The 18,685-nt window shown below is 44.0% G+C and overlaps 1 protein-coding gene across 1 annotated transcript in view; it reads left to right on the plus strand.

The window, feature by feature from the left end:
* Positions 1-12,633, plus strand: part of LOC128846941 (formin-I-like) — a 40,523-nt gene extending 27,890 nt beyond the window's left edge. Inside the window, exons 12-16 of the mRNA XM_054046228.1 lie at positions 1,465-1,591; positions 1,703-1,735; positions 3,366-3,469; positions 5,119-5,202; positions 11,877-12,633. Of these exons, the coding sequence (XP_053902203.1) occupies positions 1,465-1,591; positions 1,703-1,735; positions 3,366-3,469; positions 5,119-5,202; positions 11,877-11,993 (465 nt within the window). The 3' untranslated portion in view covers positions 11,994-12,633. The remainder of the gene's footprint in view (positions 1-1,464; positions 1,592-1,702; positions 1,736-3,365; positions 3,470-5,118; positions 5,203-11,876) is intronic.
* Positions 12,634-18,685: the final 6,052 nt, after the last annotated feature.

Consider the following 18,685-nt stretch of genomic DNA (forward strand, 5'->3'; position numbering starts at 1 on the left):
CCTCCAAGGGTCTGACTCTTCCTGCACAGGGGAGGCCATGCGGCCTTACCGTCCCTTTAGACTGAACCTCTTTCGCAGCCTCCATGGTTGCATTCTCTGAAATGGCTCACATGCGGAGGCAGGAAGAGAGAGAGAACTGCAGGGTTTCAGTGCGTGGATGAGACAATGGTGCAGGGAGGAGGGTTTTAGGTTCATCAAGAACTGGGGAACCTTGAACCTTTGGGAAAGAAGGAACCTATGCAGGAAGGATGGGCTCCACCTAAACCAAAATGCACCAGACTGCTGGCATGTAACAGTATAAAGGTTCTAGAGAATTTTTTAAACTAAGGGCTGTGGGAAAGCTGCCAGGTGTGGCAGAGCTGTGTGGGGGCTAGGGGTGAGGGGGAAGAGCACTGGGGACTGGAAACATTACGCCTGCAGAGTCCAGAAGTAGGCAGAAAAAGCCTGAGAGCTGCTTGAGGAAGCACCGTGCTCACTAGTGGTACCTGCTGTGCCTTTTCAAAGGCAAAGGATTCAGTCCCCAGCACAGCTCACCAGGCTCAAGTTGGTATCTCTCCATTCTGATATATCCATTCTGGGCTGCTCAAAGCTGCTGGCCAATTTAGTGCCCAACTGGCTCCACTAGGCACATTGACCATATACAGCCATATCAATCCTATGCACTAGCCACACTTGCTCTGGGACAACCATCATTTGGCCCTTAGTTCTCAAACAATCTCTTAACTAACTTTTCTATCACATCTTTCCCTGCCTCATCAAGATTTGCCAGCAGAAAACGTTGCCACTGAGCATAGTTCCCGTCCATGCACCTGCTTCTTCACGCCACTCAGCAATAACGGAATCTGATCTGATCCCAGAACTAAGAATTGAATGCATATTCTGTAGGATGCTTTGAACCTTTTAAGAATATTATCAGATTATGCCTGGTCTGTAAATAGAAGAGAGGGTTTTTTTTAATTATTCAGATTTCTTTTCCCACAGGAGACTTTAATATGGGTGTGTGTAATTTATAATGCAAGTGACAGTTCTGAGACAGTACTGTAATGCCACATCTATTATAATGAAAAATATGTTCAAAATCATTTTCTGCCACAAAGCATCTCCCCAGATTCTATTAAGGAACCTTACTGTCTACATGAACACCACATAGTGCTTTTAAATGGGACCCGGGGCAAGAGCATATTTGGAGATGCAGAATCAATTGCAGTCAATTAAGATATCTTAAGTTTTAAAAAAGAAAAATGAGACATTACAAAGGAACAAGAAAGGACCTGAGAAAATGCAAAGTTAATTTTAAGCAGAAATGTATGTGGGATGGCAGATTGAAAAGAGAAAGGTTTAATTCCATTGTGTTTTCTATTCCTGTCAAATTTACCTAGGAGCTATCAACATCCCTGCTGTTCCAATTTTTAAAAAATGTCTAATAACCTAGACTGTCAATTTATTGCTGTATTCTATTTGTAGTTATCGCTGCTGCGGGGTAAGGAGAGGATCACCTTGCTTCATGCCCTTGTGGAACAGATCTTCTTACATGAGCCTGATTTGGCTAAATTTTCTCAGGAGTTGACAGAATTTGAAGCTGTTCCTGGTGGTAAGAGGATAAAAAAAACCTTTTGCAAAAGTCCCCATCTTCACATTATGTGCATAATTTTTATTAACATTTTTTTTCCTTCCTCCAATCTCCCACTCTGTTCCTTTCCAGCTTCCATCAAAGGTCTCCGTGCTGAAGTTGATGGTATGTAAATACGTTTTCTAAATTCACAGAAAGACTTTCATACATTGTGCAGTCACTCGAAACAGGTTTTCATTGCACTTATTTTGTAGTTTGTAAAGAGGTTCAAAATATTGAGGTAAGAGGTTGCCATGGCTATATATAAACGTCATGTTATCATGTGGAATTTTAAAAAGAAATATTTGTGTGTCCATATGATTTAGAAACGATCTATCAAAATATACTGTCTGATAATAGCAAAATCCATTAAGTTTGCCTTACACTCAGATGTTAAGCGATACAGGTGCTCTATCAAAATTACTTCGAGGAGAGTCACAGAAGGCATGCAGAAAAGCAAGGGAAAACTCAATATAGTTAAGTAATGAAGTTCAAGAAGCCATTTGAACTAAACCAGTATCTTCAGTAAGTGGAAATGCACCACTAGTGAAGCCAGTAGAAAGGAGCAAAATTGGGAGATCAAGTATAAGCTAGCAATTGGGATGGTTTTGAAGGAATTTGGGGCTAGATGTAAAGGGTGACTGAATTCATCGGTGTGAGGACCATTGAAGTGAATGGGCTTTGGATTTGGCCTTTGCAGAGCAACAGAGGCACAAAAAATAAATACAAATATATTTCAATTTTATCAGAAGCAGGAGGCTTACAAATGTTTAATCTACTTTTAAAAAAGTGTGCTATGGATGATAATTGGAACTGTTGACCAAGAAGTCCACCTTCTACGCTAGGCAAAATGACAGAAGCACTAACTATAGGAGGAGCTGGTAGTGACCCCTATATTTAGATTGCCATTTTTATGAAGGACAGAGAAACTCTATGCTTTTCTCAGAGAAGCTCTATGCTTCTGTTTGCAGCAAGCGTTTGATCGGGTGTACACCCTCTGGGCTATTGAAGTGCCTTTTTAGCTCATCCCATGAAATTTCACTCAGATTTTGCTGAGCTATAAACTATTAAAAATCACTATTTCCCTTCTGTCACTTGTGTTTCTTGGGAGCATTTTGGCAGCCTGCCCAAATCACTGGCCATTGTAAGGCCAGGCTCATGTTGCCATGGCCAAACCTGCAACAACAGACACTGTGTACTTGGAACTACTAGGAGCTGCCAGATTATCTGTAGTGTTGGGGGATGGGGGAAAGAGAATTGGACTGGGCTCACCCATCAACCTGGACCGATCACATGATGCATTCCCCTTCCCTCTGGGGGCATCAGATGTAGCTCCCCCAATTCCCAAGGTGGAGGGAGGAGAAAGAGAGATGGGTCAAACTCCCCGCTCAACCAATCCCATACCCAGCATGCAGCCCCAGGGGCCAGTCCTACCTCCTGGGGGCACCACATAAGGCAGAAGCTCCCCCAACTCCTGGAGTAGAGGAGAAAGAGGGCTGGACTGCACTCTCAATCAGCCCTCTGGAACTCAGCATCAGAATCTAGTAGTCCACCCCACCTCTGGGATAATAGCCTTCTCTTGCTGCCATCTACTGCAGTTAGTCCTATAGCTCAAATGGTAGCAGCCAGTGCTATGGAGCTGGAGGTTCAAGGTTGTATGATTTTCTGTGAGGCATAGCAGGCCTTTACACAACTTAATGAGTGTTTGTTACTGAAGTTCTTGAAATATTTCACTTCCTCTCTGTTTTGTGATTAGTGTTAAAGAAAGAATTGGAAAATGTTATTCAGTACAGAAAGTTGGTCAAGTCCAAGACTATCAAGGCAACAACCCAAGAGTCTCAGTTCTACAAGGAACTAAAGGTAACATTTACCAGAACTTTATTTTAGACTGGAGATAGCTGATGCGTAATATATTCTACTTGGTTAGAGCTCAATATAACCTGGCTTTCCAGCTGACGCAGGGTGTAATAGGATACAAACTGACGGTTATGTCTCTGTGATGGCTACTTACTAGGGCTGGCTGGAAACCAACATTTCTGTTCCACAAAAATTCTTGAGATTTCAGAATCTAGTTTTGTTCTGATGCAGAACAAAAATGAGACCTTGTGAAAACTTTTTGCAAAAAAACCATAGAATCATAGGATTGGAAGGGACCTCGAGAAGTCATCTAGTCCAGTCCCCTGCACTCATGGCAGGATTAAGTATTAGCTAGACCATCCCTGACAGGTGTTTGTCTAACCTGCTCTTAAAAATCTCCAATGATGGAGATTCCACAACCTCCTTAGGCAATTTATTCCAGTGCTTAACCACCCTGACAGTTAGGAAGTTTTTCCTAATGTCCAACCTAAACCTCCCTTGCTGCAATTTAAACCCATTGCTTCTTGTCCTATCATGAGAAAAGGAAGGGGAATGGAGGCTGCCCCAGAATAGCTGATAGGTTGGTGCCCAGGACACTCACCTGGGATGTGTGAAACCCAGATTCAAGACTCTACTTCTAATCCAGCAGGGCAGGAGTTTGACCCGGGGTCTCCCAAATTGCTGGTGAGTGTGGTAACCCCCTGACTATTGATTATGCTCCCAGAGGGCTCTCTTTTCTGACTAGAAATTCCATCCTGGGCCTGAGAAACCTTCCCAAGACATTTTGGTTTTGATGAAAAGGCTCCACAGAGCTGCTACTTCCCTTCCCCATGCAGTTGGGTAGGGTATGGTGGCAGAGCCCTCCTCCTCCCTCACAATGCACATGGTGTCAGAGCTGTGAGTACACTACCCCAGGAATAGACCTGGTAGAGTTTACTCCATCCCCAAACAGCAGGGAGACTGGCAGAGAGACTGATTTCCCACGTCACTGGCTTCTCCAGAAGCAATGCAACCACATGCTATCCCTTAGACTGGGCAGATTGAAGTGTCATCTTTTAGCCATTGATGAATACTAAGCTATTGTAATAATATACATTGTTTTAATAAGACTAATTAGAAGAGGACAGCTGTTAAGAAACATCCTCAGTTTCAAAATTTAGATTTCTGTAGCCTTATTTCCAGCAGGTAACTTGGATATAAGTACGTGCAACTTAAGCCATGAGTTTTTGATGCACTAAATCCTGTATGCACAAGTGTTAGAATGCAGCAACAGTGCATGCAGGTGCACACGCACAGTGGCTAATAAAACTCAGGCACAAATCCCCTAAAAATCAGGACCCTACAATTTTTAACTTGCATTTTTTACTTTAATTTTTTAATAGATTTAAGTCATCTCAGTGGACAAACTCCTGAGAGCTCTCAAATTCTGAAACTCTCTCATTGGCTTCATTAATCTGATATTTGTATGGAAATGCAGAAGATTGTGAGTAGGCTTATATTTTGCACATCTCACAGTCTTGGTGGCACATGGAATATTTGACCTGCATTCTCTTTTTTGCTATCAATGAATCGTCTGACTGCTGTCGAGTATTGCTTTCATACTGCATCCTTGTAGCTACTCAACATTGTGGGTTTTTTAAAATTTATTACAGGATCTAATTCAGAAGTATGAAGGACACCTTTCCCAATTGTCAAAAAGATGTGATGAAATGAAGAAGCTCTACAATGATACACTGGTACATATTATATTAAAACATAATTGAAAGAAATCTACATTTTTTAAAAGCTGTTTTCTAAAAATGCACAAATGTCCATAAATGGAGCTCACACATGTTTTAGATACACTTCCCTCAGTACATATAGATTTAGGTGTAACTCTGGTAAGAAATAGCATATCCCTCATTGTGTATAGATCAGTGGCAGAATGATTTGAATAAGCATATGCCATTTCTTTTTTCTGAGGGTTTATAGCCTGAGTTTCACTGGTGCTGTGTACCTCCAGCTACTGTTGATGACAAGGTGCTCACCTTCAAAATTCAAACCATTATTATATAACAAACCGGGCACATGGTAAACAAAATGAATAAATATTTAGCACTTGCATAGACTTTTCATCTTAGACTTTAAGGTCAGAAGGGACCATTATGATCATCTAGTCTGACCTCCTGCACAATGCAGGCCTCAGAATCTCACCCACCCACTCCTGTAACAAACCCCTAACCTATGCCTGAGTTACTGAAGTCCTCAAATCGTGGTTTAAAGACCTCAAGGTGCAGAGAATCCTCCAGCAAGTGACCTGTGCCCCACGCTGCAGAGGAAGGCGAAAAACCTCCAGGGCCTCTGCCAATCTGCCCTGGAGGAAAATTCCTTCCCGACCCCAAATATGGCGATCAGCTAAACCCTGAGCATGTGGGCAAGACTCACCAGCCAGCACCCAGGAAAGAATTCTTTGTAGTAACTCAGATCCCACCCCATCTAACATCCCATCACAGACCATTGGGCATATTTACCTGCTAATGATCAAAGATCAATTAATCCCATCATACCATCCCCTCCATAAACTTATCAAGCTTAGTCTTGAAGCCAGATATGTCTTTTGCCCCCACTACTCCTCTTGGAAGGCTGTTCCAGAACTTCACTCCTTAGAAACCTTCGTCTAATTTCAAGTCTAAACTTCCTAATGTCTTCAAGGAAGGTCTTTCCAAAACTTAAGTCATAACACCCACATGAAGTACATCAGGCTGTTATCCCAATTGTCCAGGAGAGGAAACTGAGGCAGAAACTCTAAAGCTTTGTCCACAATGACATTAAAAAAAAATCTCCTGGCATCGTAGTATCACTGGCTCAGCTCCGCTGGCTGTAGCAATAGTGGTGTTATACTGGAGGTTATTTCAGTGGCTGCCTGCCATCTTTGATCTGTAGGCTATCACAGACCTCACAAGCTGAGCATACCAGCTGCCTTTCATTTAGGTGAAAAGAGGAAGCAATTAAATGCCCTTTTCTTAGTGATAGCTGAAACAATAGAAGCCACAGTCCAAGGCACTAGATTGCATGCAAGCCCAGGACAGAGGCAGGACTGTGTGGGCCCAGAGGGTTCCCTGGGACTGATAATTTCAGGTGTGTGTGTGTGTGTGTGTGTGAGAGAGAGAGAGAAGCCAGGAGACCATGAGAGAAGCAGACAATGTGTCCTGAGAGGGAATAGAGATGGAGCTTCTTGGGCACAGGACTGGCTGGAAATCAAGCTTGGATTTCTGAACAAGGAAGCTGCCTCCTGATTGTTCCTACTCTGTCAGGGAACCAACACTTTGTGTGCATTCATTTGTAAATAAACAGGCTTGCCCCAAAGAAATATCCGACTCTTACCAATTTCGCCTCCTAATGGAAACAGCCAGGTGAGTCCCTGAATATTGGCTAACAACTCAGGCCAAAGAAGCAGCAGTAGGAACACTGGTGACTACATGCTAACATTTTTACCACCATGACTGCTAGACTTCCTCCAAGCATGGTTAGAGGACAATGGTAGAAACACCTGCAGCCAGCCTACAGTAGCACTCCCACCATTTGCTAACACTGATTGAGTGATAACATTAGAAGATGTGTTTTTTTTTTAAAGTGCCAGCCTCAATGAATTGCACATGACCACAGACAGGTCAGTATTAACAGTGGGAACAATAAGATCTTGTTCCCAGTCCTGTGCTCAGAGAACCAGGCCAACACCTCTAAATCTTTTTTGTTTTTAAAAAAATGGTTGTATAAAAATAGTTAACACTAAAAGTATGTTTCTTCCTGCTGTTCAACGTGGTGGTAGGCAAAATACTACAAAATATGACGACATCTGGGTGACCTTGGGGAACCCTGTCTGAGCATCAGCAGAAGATTAAAGAGATGTTTGACCAGGAAAATGTAATTAGTAATGTTTTACTAGCAGTAACATTATAACAGAGTACAAAGGTTCCTCGGTGTCTCTTGTTACTTTTTAAAAACAGAACAGCCTCAACATAGTGTAACAAGTCAAATGTGAACTACAAGATATACACTAAGGATCCTATCCTGAGCCTGCAGCCAAAGACTGTGTAAAAAGAAAACAGTAGAGAAGTGGGGAAAGTAGGCAAGGATCCTTATCCTCAACTCAGAACTAGGGCTTGGATCACTCATGAATAGAGCTGGTCAGAGCATTTTCAGTGAAATTGCAGCAACAGCAACTCTGAGGCTATAGCCTGGTGGTTAGGGCCACTGGCCTGGGATGTGAAAAAGCCAGATTCAAGTCCTTGCTCTGCTTGCTTCAAAGTGATCTGGGATGGAATACTGCTTTGAATCAGGAAGAGCAAGGACTTGCACCTAGGTCTTCCAGGTCCATGTCTTACCCAGCCTAGCATGCACCTCCCTGAATTGAAAAACCCAAGTTTTGGTTGGAAAACAGACATTTTGACACAATTCCATTTTTGCAAAAACATTCCAAAGAATTTGGTTTTGTTCCAGTGCCGAAGGAAAACAAATTTTGAAACCTTGCAAGTTGCCGCAAAACAGAATTGTTGTCCTGCAGCCAGTCTACTCATGAAGCTGCACCATGTCTCCCGGTCCAGCTGCTGCTGGGTGTGGACTGCTGCTCTGTGGCCCCACCATCTGGATTTACACTATACACATGCACCAACAAGCCATGCTAAGGTGGAGTGTGGAATCATCCCCTATAGGACCTCTTTGTCCCCCTTTCACAGGAGACCCACAGGTTTCAAGCTGTCTTGTGGACAGAAGGTGCCTCAGGATTTGGTTTTATAATTATATTTCAATATTGTGAGTTTGGCTTAACTCCCTCAAACAGAAGGAAAGGAGTGCTCTTTTCTAGAGGGTCCTATTCCAGAACATGGGTTTACAGGACAGTGTCTGAAGCAAGCAGACAACTGTGTGTGTTTCCATGAATCCTATCCTATCAACTGAACAGCAATAGTACAGGGGATACATGTTCTGGAAATATCTTGAAGGTGCCAATAGAAACTACACTGCCTATAAAATAGACCCCCATAGGTCTATCTTTATTATTTCATTTCTACTTATGAAAGCAGTAATGACCTTAAGCACATGGTTTTTCTGTAGTATTATGATAAACTGGGGATAATTGCCCATGGTGTAGCTGTGGGCTGTCAACTCCTCCCAGGTGGCTCTTAGCCCTAGGAAATGCCTCATTCATTATTGCTTAAATAACGGTACACGCCTGGTGTGTTGAGAAAGGCCTGCCAAAGACCAAAGGCTTCCAGCACCCAGGAGGTGCAGTTAGGAGCACAGTGTCAAAACTACTGAGCTGATACCAACTGATAATGTTTTGGGTGGTCCATCTCCTTATCCCTAGATGCTAGACCCATGGTCGCAAATAGGAATCTGATTATTGGAATGATAAAGTAGAGAGAGAGAGAGACAGGAAATTGTTAATTGGACAAGTAATATCTCCTTATTCAGATCATTCATTCTGTTTCTGTTGCAGCTTGTAATACTACTAGAATGCTATTCAGTCTTGGGAGGACTGTTGCTCTCAGTTATAGACAAGATAAAGCCTTGAAGAATCACACAATGCCTTTTTAAACTTCTCTTATTATGAATCTTTTGAGCCAGTTCTCTGGATTTCTCCTGTTCTGTTAGAAAAGCCATTTCTAACATTATAGAGTCTTAACTTATTTGATGACATCGAGGAACTGCCCTTGAAAATGATGACAAACCTCCTTAATTAAACCCCAGTAAATGATTTAAAGTTAAGAACTGTCATAAGCCCTAAAGCCGGAGAACTGATACGAGGGCTGTAGTTGATCTGAGCCATGAATCCCATACCTAGCTCTAGATTTTATAGTCTGGCTGCTTTAACTTGTTGTTTTCTAATAGATTGCACATTGTGTGGATTATTTTTAGAGATGGTCAAAATTCTTCCCCCCGAAAACTGTTTTTTTTTTTTGGGGTGGAATTTGTGTTTTTAATTAAATGAAATTCTTCTAAGGGTATGTCTACACTACCCGCTGGATCAGTGGGTAGCAATCGATCCAGTGGGGGTCGATTTATTGCGTCTAGTCTAGACGCGATAAATCGACCCCCGAGTGCTCTCCCGTCGACTCGTGTACTCTACCTCCGTGAGAGGCACAGGCAGAGTCGATGGGGGAGTGGCAGCAGTCGACTCATCGCAGTGAAGACACTGCGGTGAGTAGGTCTAAGTACGTCGACTTCAGCTATGTTATTCACATAGTTGAAGTTGCGTAACTTAGATTGATCCCCCTCTAGCCTAGACCAGGCCTCAGAGTGTCTGCTTTCCACAGAATTTTTTTTTATTTTTTTTCATTAGAAAACCAAATGCCTGAAAACAGAAATATTTGGGTCAAAGCAGAAATGTCCCCATTTTCTTCTATGCACCAGGACTACGCCTCCTGTGATGAACCAGGTCCAGCAGCTCCCAGGATGTGCTGCTAGAGGGGAGAAAATGATGAATTGCAGGAGATGCAGTTTGACCAGGGTGCTGGGGCTATAGAAGATAATGGGAGCATGAGGAGAGCTATGTGAAGATGTTTTTTTTTTTTTTAAAGTTTGCTAGCAGCTAAAAAAAATGAAGAAAAATTTTGGTTCTGGTCTAACTGAAACTGAATTTTTTCAGAATTTCTGGTGACTCAAAATAAAAAAAATTCAGGTTGAACTAGCTGTGTCAAACTAGTTCAAACTAGTGTTTCTGTTTTAACAAAAGGAAAGGAAATTAAGGGCTAGAGAAAGAAAACAAAGGACGAGGTAATGACACCCCTGCTTCTACTCAGTACCCTAGTGGTTAGGGAACTGATGTGGGAGACCCAGGTTTGAATTTGCATCTGGAGCAGGGAGTTGAACCCTTTCTCCCAGGAGAGTACCCTCACCACCAGACTGTAGGGTTTGTGTCCATCAACCTCTCTTGCTGAAGTTGTTCCATTTATTGCAAATAGTTACATATTAATTGGAGCAGGGACTGAAATCCAGTTCTGCCACCCACCCAGGTGAGTGCCCTAACCACATGGCTTTAAAGCAGTGGTGGGCAACCTGTAGCCTGCAGGCCCATGAGGGTAAGCTGATTGTGGGCTGTGAGACATTTTGCTGACATTGACGATCCGCAGGCATGGCCCCCAGCAGCTCCCAATGGCCGTGGTTCGCTGTTCCTGGCCAATGGGAGTTGAGGCGGGCTGGGCCTGTGGACGGTCAATATCAGCAACATGTCTCGTGGCCCACAATCAGCTTACCCTCATGGGCCGCCTGTGGGCCACAGGTTGCCCACCACTGCTATAGAGTCATTCTCTGCCTCGTTGTCCCTCACAGTGATTATTCAAGCATTTTATACAAAGTAGAACAGTTTCAGCAAGAGTCACTGAGAACTTTGCTGTTTTTATTTGAGCTGGAAGTGATTTGAATTTTGAAATTTATGATGAAATTCCATAATTTGAAAAAATAATCAAGAAAACTGTAGATAAGACTTTCAGTTATTCTTCTGTTTATTTTTACCAAATCTAGAGCTAGTCAATTTAAAAAAAATGATTTTTTCAAAATTTCAAATAAAAAGCAAGATAAGATTTCCTTTTTTTCCTGATTTCTCCCCTCTTTTTATGAACAGCTCTATTTTTTGTGGGTTGGCTGATTGATTTAATTAAAACATAGAATTAAAAATAGTCTTAACATTTAATGTGGTTATTGTGTAATCTGTTAAATTGCTATCCCTGGAACACAAAGTTCTACATTTAGCCAAATCATAGGTAACAGCTATATAATTTTAGCTACGCTGCCCCCTCTGTATGTCTCAGTTGGGACATGAAAAAATCAGCGGGAGTGATAACTCAGTTTCCGCAGTTATTTAATCTCTTTTTTCTCAGTTGTCACTATGGTCCAGTGATCAGTTTTGATGATTTGTGGATGGACTTGGAATTTTGGTGATGTATGAATCGAAACCACAGAATAATACTAAATTGAGGGGAAGGATAATCTTGAGCTAACTGCAATGTACTGAGATGTGGGAGATCTGGATTCAGTTACCAGCTCTGCCAAAGATTCTTGTATCACCTTGGGCAAGTCATTTAATCTTTCTGGGCTTGATCCTACACCATTAATGTCAATGGAAGTTTTTAGGATGAAGCCCTTTGTTCTGTATTACCCATCTGTAAAACTGGGGTAATTATACTTCCATTCTTTGACTTTTCATGTTAGATTTTAAGCTCTTTGTGGCAGGGACCACCTGTTATTGTATGTTTGCATGCTGTCTGGTGGAGACCTGGTCTCAACTGTGGCCTTTAGATGTTCCTGTAATCGTAATACCAATAATAATGAATGCATTTAATCTTGGGCACTGATCATGAAAATCTTGGATGCTGTTCAAGTTAAACTTGGATAATGTTAAATATTTAGTATTTTTTCTCTTTCAAATTCACAGGTAAAATTTGGGGAATCACCAGATCAAGACTCTCAAGAGCTATTTGGCTGGATTTCTGCATTTATTAAGGAATTCAGGAAGGTCTCTGCAGACATTGTCATAAAGTCACCAATATAATGTTAAAGGAAAAGAACTTTTTCTTAAATTTTGTGTCATGGAACTTTGTTGCCTGGGGGCTTTTGGGGGTACTTAGATGGCATATAGAAATTGTACTTGCTCTCTGAGCAGGGGTGAATTTTGCCCTGTGTGGTATAGTTAAAGTAGATACTATACACTTACAAGGTTTTAAAATTTGCCCTTCAAAATCCCAGATTATCTATGTGCATCTTCCTGGTTTTGTTTCTAACTTTCTTACCAATGCATCTATTTTGGGAGCCAAAAATATTTTATCCACTGAAATGTCTGTACACCGTGAGGGGAGAAAATCTCAGCATATTATAAATTCTCTTTTTAATACTTTTCTTTGATACCCAGTCTTTTTGAGTGAATTTTATGGAGCCCTCCTGAGGAAAGAATAACTGTGTGGTGTTCTAATTTTTTATTCTTCTTACTGTAATTTTACTAAATAATGTATCATCTGCTTTGTAATGAAATGTGGACTCTTTACCCACAGAGGAAAACGTTTAGCAAAAATTCATGTTCATCTGCATCTGTTACAGCCTGGCAACTAAGAATGAATAATGAGAAGAATGTAAAGCTGCATAATTTTTTTTTTTTTTTACAAAGCAGTACAATAAAATTGTGCTTTCTTTCATGACTAATGTTGTAGATTGAGGTGACATGCTATTGGAGTGACAGAAGAGCTTAGATTTTAGTTGGGTTGGCAGGCAGGGTACAACATCAGAAAAGCAGAATGAAAACTTGTCATGAGGCATCTAAGTAATGGATCCTGGGAAAGATCATCCATGATTTTCAACATGAAAAGCACTTTGGGTGCATTAGTTGGGAAAACTATGGTTTTGAATTTGAATAATTAGCAGAAGCCCAACAATTTACAGAAGGGGAAAAAAGCCTACAACTGTAAAAAAAACAAAACAAAACAAAACAAACAAAAAACCCTTTGTCTTGCATATTGTAACCTTGAAAGGACAAAAGTGGTACAAGCCCTTTATTGATTAGCCATTTTGTCTACTGGTGCTGAAAGCAATGTTGATTGAGAGGACTATGTTTCTCAACTTATTTTAGATCTAAAGGCCCAGTCCTGGAAGATGCTACTCACCTCTAGTGAAGTGCTGAATTTGACTTCAGCATCTAAGGCCTGGTCTACACTATGAGTTTAGGTCGAATTTAGCAGCGTTAAATTGAATTAAGCCTGGACACGTTCACATGGCTAAGTCCCTTTTTTTGGCTTAAAGGGCCCTTTAAACCGGTTTCTTTACTCCACCTCCAACGAGGGGATTAACGATAAAATAGGCCTTAGCGGGTCGGAATTGGGGTAGTGTGAATGGAATTCGACGTTATTGGCCTCCGGGAACTATCCCACAGTGCTTCATTGTGACCGCTCTGGACAGCACTCTCAACTCAGATGCACTGACTAAGTAGACAGGAAAAGCCCCGCGAACGTTTGAATTTCATTTCCTGTTTGCCCAGCATGGAGAGCACAGGTGACCACGCAGAGCTCATCCGCACAGGAAACCGTGATGGAGTCCCAGGATTGCAAAAGAGCTCCATCATGGACCGCACGGGAGGTACGGGATCTGCTCACCATATGGGGAGATGAATCAGTGCTAGCTGAACTCCGTAGCAGTAAACGAAATGGCAAAATATTAGAAAAGGTCTCCAAGGCCATGAAGGACAGAGGCCATAACAGGGATGCACAGCAGTGCCGCGTGAAAATTAAGGAGCTAAGGCAAGCCTACCACAAAGCCAGAGAGGCAAACGGAAGGTCCGGGACAGAGCCGCAAACATGCCGCTTCTATGCGGAGCTGCATGCCATGCTAGGGGGTGCAGCCACCACTACCCCAACTGTGTGCTTTGACTCCTTCAATGGAGAAACACACAGGGAAGTGGATTCGGGGTACGAGGAAGATGAGGATGAAGATAATGTAGATAGCTCACAGCAGCAAGGAAGCGGAGAAACCGGTTTCCCCAACAGCCAGGATATGTTTATCACCCTGGACCTGGAACCAGTAACCCCCGAACTCACCCAAGGCTTGCTCCCAGACCCTGAGGGCACACAGGGAACCTCTGTTGAGTGTACCTTTGTAAATATTACACATGGTTTAAAAGCAAGCATGTTTAATGATTAATGATTAATTTGCCCTGGCAATCAGCAAGTACAGCTACCGGAAAAGTCTGTTAACGTGTATGGGGATGGAGTGGAAATCCTCCAGGGACATCTCCAGAAAGCTCTCCTTCAGGTACTCCCAAAGCCTTTGCAAAAGGTTTCTGGGGAGGGCTGCCTTATCCCGTCTGCCATGGTAGGACATTTTACCACGCCAGGCCAGTAGCACATAGTCTGGAATCATTGCATAACAAAGTATGGCAGCATATGGTCCCGGTGTTTGCTGGCATGCAGACAACATCCGTTCCTTATCGCTCTTTGTTATCCTCAGGAGAGTGATATCATTTATGGTCATCTGGTTGAAATTGGCCGATTTTATTAAGGGGACATTCAGAGGTGCCCGTTCCTGCTCTGCTGAACAGAAATGTTTCCCGCTGTTAGCCACGCGGTGGGGGGGAGGGGTGAAGATCATCCCTGAGAATTGGGTGTGGGGGGGAGGGGGGTTAGTTGAGTTTGTGCTGCATGTTAACCCGGAAACTGCAGCCCCTCCTTTTACATTGCAAACCCATTTTAAATGGCCAACCCAACGGGTGCTTGGTATGGGAAATGAGGGCACTACTGTTTGAAACCATTCCCACATGTTAAGAAGGTTAAAAAAGCCAAAAGACTGTGGCTTACCATGGCTGCCTGCAAGCCGAAATCTGTTGCCTGGCACTGTGTGAGTGATCTCTCACACCAAACCGGCAGGCCCTCCATATAAGAGGAAAAATGCGACCTTGTAACGAAAGCACATGTGCTGTGTAATGTGAACAGCAAAATTTAACGTGAAAGAGTGTACCCATTGTTCTCTAAAATGAGTCTTTTTTAACCACCTCTCCCTTCTCCTCCACCAGCTGCAAATGTTTCTCCTTCACAGAGGCTAGCGAAGATTAGAAGGAGAAAATGGCAGACTCGGGATGATATGTTCTCGGAGCTCCAGATGTCCTCCCAGGCTGACAGAGCACAGCAGAATGCGTGGAGGCAGTCAATGTCAGACTGCAGAAAAGCACAATATGAACGAGAGGAGAGGTGGCGGGCTGAATCGAGGGATGAACAGAGCAAGTGGCGGGCTGAAGATGATAGGTGGTGTCAGCTTGCAGACAGAAGGCAAGAGTCAATGCTCCGGCTGCTGGAGCATCAAACTGATATGCTCCAGCGTATGGTTGAGCTGCAGGAAAGGCAGCAAGAGCAGAGACCGCCGCTACAGACCCTGTGTAACCAACAGCCCTCCTCCCCAAGTTCCATAGCCTCCTCACCCAGACGCCCAAGAACACGGTGGGGGGGGGCCTCCGGCCACCCAGTCACTCCACCCCAGATGATTGCCCGAGCATCAGAAGCCTGGCCTTCAATAAAAGTTAAAGCTTTAAACTGCGGTATGTCCTTTTCCTTCCCTCCTCCCCCACCCATCCCAAGCTACCTTGGCAATTGTCCCCCTAGTTGTGTGATGAATTAATAAAGAATGCATGAATGTGAAGTAACAATGACTTTATTGCCTCTGCAAGTGGTGCTCGAGGGGGGGGGAGGGGATGGTGGGGTGGTTTGTTTACAGGGAAGTAGAGTGAACCGGGTGGGGGGGCGGAGGGTTCATCAAGGAGAAACAAACAGAAGTTTCACATTGTAGCCTGGCCAGTCACAAAACTCGTTTTCAAAGCTTCTTTGATGCGCACCGTGCCCTGCTGTGCTCTTCTAACTGCCTTGGTGTCTGGCTGCGCATAATCAGCGGCCAGGCGATTTGCCTCAACCTCCCACCCCGCCATAAATGTCTCCCCCTTACTCTCACAGATATTGTGGAGCGCACAGCAAGCAGCAATAACAATGGGGATATTCTTTTTGCTGAGGTCTGAGCGAGTCAGTAAGCTGTGCCAGCGCGCTTTTAAACGTCCAAATGCACATTCCACCACCATTTGGCACTTGCTCAGCCTGAAGTTGAACAGGTCCTGACTACTGTCCAGGCTGCCTGTGTACAGCTTCATGAGCCATGGCATTAAGGGGTAGGCTGGGTCCCCAAGGATCACGATAGGCATTTCAACATCCCCAACGGTTACTTTCTGGTCCGGGAAGAAAGTCCCTTCCTCCAGCTTTCGAAACAGAGCAGAGTGCCTGAAGACGTGAACATCATGTACCTTTCCCGGCCATCCCACGTTGATGTTGGTGAAACATCCCTTGTGATCCACCAGGGCTAGCAGCAGCATTGAAAAATACCCCTTGCGGTTTATGTACTTGGTGGCTTGGTGCTCCGGTGATAAGATAGGGATATGGGTTCCGTCTATCGCCCCACCACAGTTTGGGAATCCCATTGCAGCAAAGCCATTCACTATGGCCTGCACATTTCCCAGAGTCACTACCCTTGATATCAACAGGTCTTTGATTGCCCTGGCAACTTGGATCACAGCAGCCCCCACAGTAGATTTGCCCACTCCAAATTGATTCCCGACTGACCGGTAGCTGTCTGGCGTTACAAGCTTCCACAGGGCTATCGCCACTCGCTTCTCAACTGTGAGGGCTGCTCTCATCCTGGTATTCTGGCGCTTCAGGGCAGGGGAAAGCAAGTCACAAAGTTCCATGAAAGTGCCCTTACACATGCGAAAGTTTCGCAGCCACAGGGAATCGTCCCACACCTGCAACATGATGCGGTCCCACCAGTCTGTGCTTGTTTCCTGGGCCCAGAATCAGTATTCCATGGCATGAACCTGCCCCAGTAACACCATGATTTGCACATTGCTGGGGCCTGTGCCTTGTGAGAGGTCTATGTCCATGTCAATTTCCTCATCACTCTTGTCGCCGTGCTGCAATCGCCTCCTCGGCTGGTCCTGGTTTTGCTTTGGCATGTCCTGGCTCTGCATATACTCCAGGACAATGCGCATGGTGTTCATAGTGCTCATAATTGCCGTGGTGATCTGAGCGGGCTCCATGATCCCAGTGCTATGGCGTCTGGTCTGAAAAAAGGCACGAAACTAGTATCTGATGGATGGAGGGAGGAAAGGAGGGGTGAGTGATGACATGGCATACAGGTACAGGGAATTAAAATCAACAAAGGTGGCTGTGCATCAGGGAGAAACACAAACAACTGTCACACAGAATGCCCCCCCCCCAAGATTGAACTCAAAACCCTGGGTTTAGCAGGCCGTTGATTTCACAGAGGGAGGGGGAAGCAAATGAATACAGAACAAATCTATTTTTTACATCTTAAGCTGGCAGACGACGGTGCAGCATGACTGATAGCCCTCGGCATCTTCTGGGTGCTTGGCAGAAAATACTGGGCGCTTGGCAGAAAATAGCATATTATGACTGATAGCCATCATCGTCATTGGGAAGGCAGTGACTGGGGGACATACGGAGTTTCAGCCACTGCAGTACAACGACGATGGATACCAGTCGTAATACACCATCTTCTACCAAAAGGCAAGGGGCTGCTGCTGTGTAGCAATGCAGCCCCACGTCTGCCAGCCCCACGTCTGCCAGCACCCAGATCGCCGATGAAGGTTACCAGTCATACTGCACCGTCTACTGCCAAAAGGCAATTAGCTACTGCTGTGTAGCAATGCAGTACCATGCCTGCCGGCACCCAGATGACATATGGTGACAGTGAGCTGAGCTGAGCGGGCTCCATGCTTGGTGTGGTATGTTGTCTGAACAGGTGACCCAGGTAAAAAGGCGCAAATCGATTGTCTGCCGTTGCTCTGACGGAGGAGGAGGTGCCTGACGACATGTACCCAGAACCCGCCGCGACACTGTTTTGCATCATTCAGGCATTGGGATCTCAACCCACAATTCCAATGGGCAGCGGAGACTGCGGGAACTGTGGGATAGCTACCCATAGTGCAACGCTCCGGAAGTCAATGCTAGCCTCGGTACTGTGGATGCGGTCCGCCGACTTAATGCACTTAGAGCATTTTATGTGGGGACACACACAATCGGCTGTATACAACCGATTTCTATAAAACCGGCTTCTATAAATTCAACCTAATTTCGTAGTGTAGACATACCTTAAGGCACTTACAGCCTGCAAACATACACTTGCTTAGCTTTTGGCATGTCATTTGTCCTTTTGAAGACCTATTGTCTGGGACTACTCATGCTTAAAGTTAAGAACAGGTAAAAGGATTTTCAGGAGATGGGGATTAACAGCGAAGGTTTGAAACACTCCATCCCCCGCAAGGAATAGGAACATGATCCTAGGGGAAAAAAATCTACAAACATATGCGCTACATTTTACTCAGATCAGCATTAGGGCACTGCAGTTAGGTTGATGTTGGAGTCAGTGGGACTTAAGCATGTTGCTTAAATGCGTTGCTGAATTGGGGCTAGATCTGTTTCCTCTACATAAGGCAACCCCTTGTCATTTTTATGCATCTCCACTATTATTGTCCACAGATTCTATAATCAACAATATGCAGTTATTACAGCCACATGGTTTGCTGTGGAGCATTAAATTCCCAAATCTGAATTGTCTTCATTTATATGTGAATCAGGTAAAATAACCCTGAATACAATTGCCATTTCCATGGTATCCAGATCCCCGTGTACCTGAACAGCATCCGTGATG

This window comes from Malaclemys terrapin, chromosome 12 (assembly GCF_027887155.1).
Source record: "Malaclemys terrapin pileata isolate rMalTer1 chromosome 12, rMalTer1.hap1, whole genome shotgun sequence".
Taxonomy (NCBI): domain Eukaryota; kingdom Metazoa; phylum Chordata; order Testudines; family Emydidae; genus Malaclemys; species Malaclemys terrapin.